General features: G+C 48.7%; 1 protein-coding gene and 1 non-coding gene across 2 annotated transcripts; one reads left to right on the forward strand and one right to left on the reverse strand.

Moving 5' to 3' along the window:
* Positions 1–618: 618 nt before the first annotated feature.
* On the reverse strand, positions 619–6,917 carry KPNA2 (karyopherin subunit alpha 2). Its single transcript, XM_066200340.1, has 11 exons — positions 6,822–6,917; positions 5,953–6,068; positions 5,721–5,858; positions 5,241–5,329; positions 4,158–4,426; positions 2,945–3,039; positions 2,597–2,860; positions 1,732–1,965; positions 1,468–1,650; positions 1,210–1,359; positions 619–1,108 (listed from the first exon to the last, which is right to left on the reverse strand). The coding sequence occupies exons 2-11, from the start codon at positions 6,025–6,027 to the stop codon at positions 1,016–1,018; spliced, it is 1,590 nt and encodes a 529-aa protein (XP_066056437.1). The 5' UTR covers positions 6,028–6,068; positions 6,822–6,917; the 3' UTR covers positions 619–1,015.
* A 1,851-nt stretch (positions 6,918–8,768) lies between these two features.
* On the forward strand, positions 8,769–8,841 carry TRNAR-CCG (transfer RNA arginine (anticodon CCG)). Its single transcript has one exon. It is a non-coding gene; the product is annotated as a tRNA-Arg (tRNA).
* Positions 8,842–9,878: the final 1,037 nt, after the last annotated feature.

A 9,878-nucleotide genomic window follows, 5' to 3' on the forward strand; every position in this document is an offset into this window, starting at 1 on the left:
AAATAGTTCAATCTAAGTTCTTCCAAAAAGCTGGAAAACAAAACTACAGAGCTCTTTCTCTCCACTCAATACTCTTCCCCCTACAAACCCCACCCCACACAACCCCTTCAAGGGACAAAATGTGTTTCTAAGTAATGATTTTAGAAACAAAGGGACAGCTGATTCCAAGACAAAGCCTTCACTTTTGCTCTCTAAGGCAGGCAACTGCTTCAAAGCATTTCCTGTGTTTTATCCTAAGGGTACCTGAACATGTATAGAACTGGTTAACTGCTGTACTTACCTCTCCTCCAAACTATTACTCACAGTTAAGTAGCACTACTAGTCTTTAAATATTTCTCCAAGAGGCCAAAGCTAGTTCAGCTCAGTTATGCACAAGGCAAGATGAATCAGATTTCTATAGGAAGTACCTGGAGAGAAGCAGCAGTTCCTTGGTCCTGTAATAGAAGGCTGCTGTATACAGAAATCAGAGCTTGGGGTGAGACCAAGCTGTTTCCAATCCACTATCTTCAGCATTGAATCTGTCATGCTTTAGACCTGCCATTCATGCCATTTTCTACTTTTGACTAAGTTTACTTACCCCATCAGTCAGCTTTTAAGAGAGCAAGTGACACACTTCAATTTGATGTACTGATAACACTTTATTTAACTTCAAGTAAGTTTTCCTTAAAAGCCTGTTCAGTGTATTTATTACTGCAACAGGTCATGTAGAAGGTAAGAGGTAGGCCTGCAGAGCAGTGGCTCAATGCTTTGTGAGAGGCCTGAATTGCTCATATGCATTCTTCCCCCGGACAAGGACAGAAACAGGAAGTATTTACAAGTATATCTCAAAGAATGAGGTTTACATTTAGAAATTCACAGATACACATAGAGTTTGAACTGTTCAAGTATGTTTCAGTTGGACAAAGTGCTACAGGACACAGAAAAACCAGTAAAGGCAAGAGGACCTATTAAGACAAAGAGGTGGCAGTCATTTGTGTGCTAAACCACTTGTAGGTCGTCGCAGCACATGCAAGACCTAGAAGTTGAAAGAATTTGGGGTACTGTCCTGGATTTGGAAAGTGTAGCTGTCAGCAGTAGAGTCTGGTACAACGTTTTGGTCTTCCTCCTCCTAGAAGGAAAGAAGAATGTTGAAATAGCAGTAGCATTTAAATCTAGTAGTCAGTGCTGAAATAGAAAATAAGAGTGGCAAAGACCCCCAAAGCCACTTACTTCCGCTGAGAAATACTTCTCAATGATGGTGGATGAGGCTCTGTACACTTGTTCATTTTCATGCGACTGGAGAGCTTCAATTCTGTCTAGACCCCCACACTCCTCAATCATGAGGCAAAGCTTTTCAGTCTCATTAATCTTCTCAGCAGCCTGCAACAGGAAAGTGTGAAATAACCTCTGGAAAGACATACGGCAGCAGCTACTGGAGAGCCATTAGCAACAACATGGACAATAATCAAGTATACTGCATCCACATACCAAGAAGATGTTGGAAACTGCATCCAGGATAACAAGCACAGTTTTGCTATCTTTAGTTGAGAGAAGATTCAGCAGGGGTTCAAGAACACCAGCCTGAACAAGGTACACAATCTGGTCAATTGTTCCACCACTTGTGTAGTTTGTCACAGCCCACACAGCTTCCTTCTGAGATTTGAAATCCCCCTGTGAAGGTAAATGCAGAGTGCTTGAACGCAGAGAAGTAATAGGAAAAGGCTCAACATAGTAAATATAAGCTTTGTTTACCTTCCTCAGAATACCAATGAGATAAGGCACAAGGCCGTGGTCTACAACTCGCTGGATCTGATCCTGACGCCCAGCAGTGATGTTGGACATTGTCCAGGCTGCCTCTTTCTGAATGTTGTTTTTATGATGAGAAAGGAGACTTGGAAAGACAGCCAGCGCTCCTGAGTCAATAACAATCTGAGTCTGCTCATCAGTACCAGTGACAATATTTCCTATGGCTCTTAGTGAAGGAGTCTGAAACGAAGATGAATGGAATACTCAGGAAAATTGTTCAAAACCAGATTAGATTATAGCAAACACAGCTAATACTTGCTGGCCATCCACTCTAACCTTCCCAGTTAACAGCATGACCTGCTATGTACAATGGGGTTTGGGCTCCTCATTAGCATTCCACAGGCAGACACTAATGTCTGCATGCAGAGACTGCACACCTTCCAAGGCCAGTCTGCAAACAACCACCCATGACAGAGCTTAGGGAAACTACCTGCTAAATACTAATGCAGTTTTATTATGCTCTAATTATAGCGTGCACAGAGCACACTTGTGAACACTGTCCCTAGAATTTGGATCTGCAACAGCAATTAAAAGGCAAGCTTTAGTGAATGTTGACTGTTGTGCTGGCCTGTGAGGTAAATCCAATGATTATATAAAGCAGCTTGATAGTCATCACCAGCAGCAGTCTGTCTTGTGTGGGACAGCACCCAGGCAGGAGAGGAACTAATGTCTCACTTCACAGAAATTACAACGGGCACCTGACCTCACGTATGAAAAGAACCATTCAGTTCCCTGGACACTACTCCCCCAGACTGCAGCTCTAGCCGTGATTCAAATCAAGCAACAGCAGTCTGCATACCCAATGACTTACCATTATTGGCAGTTCACTGCATCCCAGGAGTCTCACAAGCTGTGGCACCAATCCAGTTTTCACAACAACTTCTATCCTGTCATTGGAACCGTCTGTGAGGTAGGAAATTGCCCAGCATGTGTCTGCCAACACCTCAGGGTCATCGTGGTGCAGGAGCCGGACCAGCGTTGGAAGGATCTGCTGGATGGCTTCTATGGGAGGTGCAGGATTCTTATTGCGACACAGGTTTGAGAGGGTCCACGTAACATTGCGTAAATATCCAGACTGCAAAGGTGGAAATAAATGGTTAACAACAGGATAGCCAGGTTCTGCTCAGTAATTGAAACTTGAATCATTCTCAACACTTACAGCCAGGGAAGACAGGTCAGGAACAGCAAGGAGACTCAGCAGCGGCTCGATTGCACCATATTTAATAACCAGGTCTCTGTAGGCAGAACCATCCCCTGGGAAAAAAAAAAAACACAAGATAAAAGCCAGGTGAAGACCAGAATAAAAGGGACATGTGTACACAGAACCACTGTGTGTTAGAGGATTAACTCTTCTACTCCTTAAGAAAGGCTGGATAAGAAGAAACGGGAGAACAAAAGGACTACTGCCATGGTTAAGTCACATGACAAGCATGTTCAGGCAAGCCACTGAGCTTCACCTTCTGCGTTGGAAGAAGTGGTAATGTAAACTGTTCTCTATACAGCTTTTCCTAAGAGTTCACAACCATGCAAGGTCTTGCATGTTTCTTTGGAGACAAATCTAATCCCTACACTAGAACAGAGCTTTCCCCACAATATGGGACTTGAAATGCATTATAATCACCAGCTGCATGACTGGGTGTGCTACAGGATAACACTGATGGCATATCAGATATTGCAAGGTATAATAAACACCTTATAATTGGTTTTAAAACTATAAGGACAAACTTTAAGAAAACCTTAAACAAGGCTTTTAAACAAGATAATATTCTTTATGTGAAGATTCACTGTTCTCTAAGGCACAGCCAGTTGGAAAGCCTAATATGACAGGTACAATATTTGACTATATTGTTTATTTTGACCAATTTTATAAAGACTGGATCCAACTCCAGCAGATCAAGTAATCCTGAAAGAAGCATGAGAAACTTCAGTATATCAGTACTTTCCCATCAGCAAGCAGCTGTTTCAAAGCAAGGAATATTGGCCATCACATACACAAATATTTCAGTCACTGCTTCCTGCCTTTCCCCTTTTAGTCAACACACAGAGCAGAGCTCATTGCTGAGTCACAAAAGCACAGAGATGTCTGAAATAGGTTTGTGTTGTAGCATGATTGGAGATTCATCAAACCTGAGCTGAAATCTGGAAGCAGTACCCACAATACAACCCACAGGTTGTGGCAGGCATTGCATGAGGTCTGAAGAGAAAGAGGCTCGTGCAGCTTGCTGGGCAATGCAGGGCATGCCATGACTGGAAAGCCACTGGGGCAGAGCTCCTGAGCAGCTCAGCACAGGGCACGGCGCAGCAGGAGAGATGGTCTCCCACCTCAGACAAGGGCACAGCCTGAATGAGAGCTGTGCAGCACACGGACATACCTGCAATATTCCCCAAGGCCCACACAGCCTGCTCACTGATGTGAGTGTGTGGAGAGGCCAGCAGGGATATGAAGGCTGGAATTGCCCCTCCATCCACCACTGCCCTGGTTTGCTCTGACGTGCCAGAGGCGATGTTGGTGAGCGCCCAGGCAGATTCAAACTGGATGGGACTGCACTCTGCTCTGCCCAGGAACGAGACAAACTTGGGGATCAAACCAGCCCGGATTATGCTGTCTATTGGGGGTTGCTTCTCTCTTGAGAGGAGTTTCCTAAGGAGGAAGGCAAACAGGAAACATTATTTTTGCCTCCAGACATCAGAACAAGAATTTAAGTCTTAAAAGCACCATATAAAAACTTTAGCATTGTCTTAACATTCAGAGAAGGCCACACAACACAGCATGAAAGAGAAATGCGTCCAGAAAGATTAACACTGGCTTCCTAGGCCTCTGCTAACATTGGGTTTGGCATGTATTCACTCTGTGAGAGGTTCTGTTCAGAGTCTGAAGTAAAGCAGACCTGCAGGAGTTGTAACACATCTTAACTGCTAGAGGCTTCTCAGCAGAGAGTGGTTAATGACTCTGCTAAGACTCTAATGAAGAAGCAGCACTGCAGCAATATGCAAGCTTATTAAAGGATATTTTAAATTTGGAAGGAGAAAAACTTGGCAGACTTCAAACCCCAGTCATCTTACTGTCCACATTATTCTAAGGTGGATTGCCACACTCATACATATCAGACCCAAGTGTTAGCACAGCTTAAAAGGTACCTTACTTTGCTGTAACAAAGGCTTTACTATAATCACTCCTTCAAATCAAAAGTGACTACTGTTAAATTTGCTAATACCAGAGCAAATTAGTTCTTCCTACTAAAATATTCAGACACTTTAAATATTCAAAAGCCACAGTGTTTCAATAAAATTATGCCTAAGTTATGGGTACCTCAGCATTGCATATAGGATGATGTTTGTTGAAATACTGCCTGATAAGAAAGACATCAGCAGCCACTTAGGCTCATAAGTCAGTTCTCTCACCTTTCCTAGTCATTGGCTTGCACAGCTGAGTTGGTTTCCTCTGCACTGCTTACCTGGCAGCTTGAGTAGCCTGTAGCTGAAGCTCCATATTATTACTATTAACTCCTTTGACTATTTCTTCAACTGACCAGTGTGCCAAAACCTGTACAAGAAAACATTACATGAGTGCCTCACTGGGAGAATCGTGTATTCCTGACCACAGACAGCTCTTACACAACACCATGAACAGGCCCCAATTTACAGCCACTTCCCTTAGTACCACCACGTGATATTTCAGAACCTCTTTAACTACGGCTTCATCTACAGTTACCTGAACTGCTGAAAGCTTTTTTAACCAAGTGCTTCATACCAGTTATGCTAGGCTTAAAATGTAGCTGCAGCCAGTTGTGTGTAAGGGTGCTTGTCCATCAGAGGAGTCACTACAGGCCTGAGTTGTTAATGCAGATGAACGAGTGCTGTCCTGCCCTCAAGATTCATGCTGGCCTGGCTGCAGGCCATTTCAAGACCCTCCAAGTGTGTCTATTCCCACTTACCTGGTTGCCTTTGTTTTCCTGAAGGGGAGAAGTAGCATCGTCTGGTAAAGTGCTCACATTTCTTCTTTTAAGCATCTGGTCATCTTTCTTAGCTTTCCTCAGCTCCACATTGACTTCAATGCGCCGCCTTCTCATTTCCTGGAGGATAAACGCTCAAAGTTATTGACTTTCAAAACTTAGATTTAAAAAGACAATGGCTGCCTAGAGTACTACTTGCACCAAGAATACTCACTGTGCTGTCCTTTCCTTTGTTCTTGAACCTGTTCAATCGAGCTGACGGTGTATTGGCATTCTCATTAGTAGACATCTTGCTTGTTATATTTTTGAGCAAGACAGACAGAAACAAACCTGAAAACAGAGCAAAGAAACAGCAAGTTAACTCCACAAAAGTTAAATCCTAAAAATTGGATCCATACTCAAGAATGAGAGGCACTTGCTTGTACTAATACTATAACAACTGACTTGATCAGCAGCTGTCTCTTTAAACAGCCAGATGTTACAACAAGCTCTAGCATTAACACAAAGGCAGAAGACACAGTCACACGATTTGAAGACACATTCAATCAAATGCTATTAGTTATCATTCTCAGGACCAAAATAGATTTTCCTTTCCCCAGTCAACACACGCTCTGTTAAATACTGTTTTCACTGCCATATACCTGTGCTGCACAGGATCCACTCAGACCCACACCAACCTTTTTAGACGAGAACAGCGAGCTCTCGCACTGGAGAGGACCCCGAGGGGCGTTTGCCGTGAGGTTGCAGCCAGCAGCACATAACAACGGCTACAGAGTAACGAAGAAAACCCCTGCACCTCGGCCACCCCCAGCGTGACCCACTGCAAAAGAAGTGGCTTCGCTCCGGCCACAGCCCCGCCAGAGCGACAACCCGCGCTGACATACACCATCCTTTTCAGCCCCAATACAGACAGCGGAGACCCGAGAGGCTCCAGAGAGAGGCCGCGGCAGAGATGGCAGGCAGAGCATGGCCCTTTCCAAAAGGAAAGGGCAGCGCAAGGCCCCCATCCCCAACGCCCCGGTTCCCGGTTCCCGGCCCCGGTTCCCGGCCCCGGTCCCCGGCCCCCGGCCCCGGTTCCCGCACCTCGACCAAGGACACCGCCGGCCGCTCCGCTGCTGCCGCACGCTGCCACTGCCCACGGCCGCCCCACGCGGCATTTAAATTTCCCGCGGCCGCGCCCTGCCATTGGCCAGTTCGAGCCAAAGCAGCCTCCTGATTGGCCGGTTTGAAAGCAGCCAGGCTCGCGATGACGGGACACGCCCTCCCGGAAGAGCTGGTCGGACGTGACGTCTTCACAAGGGCCGGTACTACAGCTCCCGGCGTGCCCCGCGCGGGTAGCGCCAAAAAGCCTGCGTGGGGTGGCGCGGGGCACGCCGGGAGCTGTAGTGCACGGGGCCGGGACCGGGGCCGGGGCCGGGGCCGGGGCCGGGGCCGGTGCTATCCCGGGACGGGAGTGGGCGATCGGAGTGCGGGAATTGTATCCCTGGAGGGGTCTCGCTCTGAGCGGTTTGGGGCAGAAACACCCATTCCCTCATGCAGAGCGCGGATTCTGCCTCAGGAACCAGCAGAGCACCGCAGGCTTCCCCTGGGACAAGGGCGTGTAGTGACAGGACGAGGGGGAATGGCTTCAAAACGAAAGAGAGTGGGTTTAGATGGGATATTGGGAAAAAAAAAAAATCTTTCCTGTCAGGGTGGTGAGGCCCTGGCACAGGTTCCCAGAGAAGCTGTGGCTGCCCCTGGATCCCTGGAAGTGTCCAAGGCCGGGCTGGACGGGGCTCCAAGCAACCAGGGGTAGTGGAAGGTGTCCCTGCCCATGGCAGGGGCTGGAACTGGATCAGCTTTAAGGTCCCTTCCAACCCAAACCATTTTGTGTTTCCAGGGCTCCATGCCTCACTTACTTGTCTCCTAGAAATGTGGTGCACAGAAATGCAAAGAAAAGGGGATATGAGATTGCAGCTGAAAGCAGTTCTACAGCCATAAGGGCAGATAAAACTCAATCACACAGAATAACAAAAGGATTCCTGCCCCTGTGGCATGGCCTGAAAGGGGATGGGCTTGGCCTGCTCATGAGGGATGTAATACAAAGAAACACTGGTTTTCACAGGAGATATAATTCAAACCATAAAACTCTAGGGAAAATACAGCTCTGACAGCAACTCTGACATTTTCAGACACCTCTAAGGTGCAACACAGAGAAGTGTCAGGTATGTTCATCGATGTATCTGTGTGCTAACCCATCGCATTTAACCACTTACACCAAGCTGTAGGTGCACACAGGTGTGGAGGATGTTTGCTGAGGAGGAGGAATTACCAGTGACATACAGCTGGATTTGGGCCTTACAGTGGTGAGCTTTGTAAAAAACACCCACAAGAAACAGGAGCAGGGAAGCCAAGAGAAGAGCAAGCACATTACTAACAAATGGAGATATTAAACAAGAGTAGTTTGACAGGTTAAAAAGGCAGTTCAAAAACAGAAATGGAGGTAAAGCACCCGCTCTCCTGAAGAATCAGAGGGTTAGCACGAAGAAATTCCATTGGGTCATGAATCGCTGGCAGTGCATGGTCTGGAGCAATGAAATCTGGGCGCAGGGATGGGTGCTGAGGGCAGGGAGAGTGCTGGCAGCGCCTGAAGGGGTGTGTGCGAGGTGCTGCAGGCGCTGTGGGCTGCGAGGGACGTGGCAGCTCCGAAGGTTCTTACCAGCACAGTGAAGCGACACAGAGGCGGGGGGAGACCGGGCAGTTGGGGCAGGACGGCGGCCAAGCTGCGGGTGAGGTTACGGGGCAGAGGAGGGCGGCGGTGCCCGCGGCTCCCGGGGACGGAGGGGCGGCCCCGGGCGGGAGCGCGCTGTGAGGCGCGGGCGGGGCCCGGGGCACGCGCTGCGGGGCGGGGCCTGCGGGCACGGCGGCCAATGGCGTGCGGGGAGGGGCCGGCCCGCCGCCAGCGGGGAGAACGACGCGGCCCGCAGGGGGCGGGGCCGGGGCCGGCCGGGCGGGGCTCTTACCAGGCGGCGCGCGCAAGCTCCGCTGGGTGACCCAGTGGCCTAATGGATAAGGCATCAGCCTCCGGAGCTGGGGATTGTGGGTTCGAGTCCCATCTGGGTCGTGCCGTGTTTGTTTTGCGGCGCTGCCGCGGGGTGAGCGGCGCCCCGAATCTTTTACCCGGGGCCGCCCCGCCCGGGGCCGCCGCCCTCTCCGAGCTTCCCGCGGGGATCGTGCCAGCGCGTCCCGCTCCCCTTCCGGGATCCCCGGGACACCCGCAGCCCGCTAACACCCGGGCTCGGACGTGCTCTCGGTCCCTGTTTTACCCAGGCCCGCCGGGAAAGCTTTTCCATGTCTGCTGCTGGAACATCCCGGGGCTGCTGGAATGCTGGGAATACGCCAAACACCACCACTGTGCTCCTAATGGAGATCATGTCCAGGTAGAGTCTGGGGAAACAGTGCGGACACAGCCGGACATGAGTGAGGGTAGAATTGCACCACCAGCTAATTCAGCAGAAAAATCCTTGGAATACAGGTCTGTGGGATACTCGTGTGTGTGTTTCCATCCATCCATCCATCCATCCATCCATCCATCCATCCATCCATCCTCCTTCCTCCCCAGTGCCAGCACTCACTCCAGCTCCCCCTGCTTGCTGCAGGCACCTGCTGGTCACCAAAGCAGTGTAGGAACCCTCCTCTTCCTCATCTCAGTTTTACATTCCTATTCCTGTCATAGCTACCTTGGGATAGTTCTGGAATTAGAATGTTGCAAGTAACAGAGGAGAGTAAGGATTAGTAAGTGCTGCAGTAGAAATGTAACTCCTTGAGTAATAGATGTGGTGAAATGTCATTTATTTTCCACACTATTCTGAGGAATTTTCTGTATCTTCACCCATCCTTCTGGAAACAAAGCCCCGAGCTTTTCGAGATCCTATCGAAATGCTTAATTAAAGCAGGACAAAACAAACTGCTTAAACTAAGCAACACTGAATCCCATGCCACAGGCGTTGCTGAGGGTTAGATTTTCTGTCCAGGGTGGCTTTCAGGAGCCCCTCAGTGCCTTTATGGAGTTTTAAAGTTGTTTGTCCCTTCAAGTCATGAGCAGCTTCCACAGCACCCGGCAGCAGCTGGTGAGTTCAACTGTCACAATGGAAATCTTGT

Source organism: Chamaea fasciata, unplaced genomic scaffold (assembly GCF_029207755.1).
Source record: "Chamaea fasciata isolate MVZ Bird 193981 ecotype frontalis unplaced genomic scaffold, bChaFas1.0.hap1 SCAF_19, whole genome shotgun sequence".
Lineage (NCBI taxonomy): Eukaryota > Metazoa > Chordata > Aves > Passeriformes > Sylviidae > Chamaea > Chamaea fasciata.

What these genes read in the sequence shown, in the direction of transcription:
- KPNA2 (XM_066200340.1), bottom strand. Translation starts at nt 6,027, where the DNA reads ATGTCTACTAATGAGAATGCCAATACACCGTCAGCTCGATTGAACAGG. An exon ending in CAGGCTACTCAAGCTGCCAG is followed by an intron (nt 4,427 to 5,240) that starts GTAAGCAGTGCA and finishes CTTCCTCCTTAG; the next exon opens with GAAACTCCTCTCAAGAGAGA. An exon ending in GGCCTTGGGGAATATTGCAG is followed by an intron (nt 3,040 to 4,157) that starts GTATGTCCGTGT and finishes TTTTTTTCCCAG; the next exon opens with GGGATGGTTCTGCCTACAGA.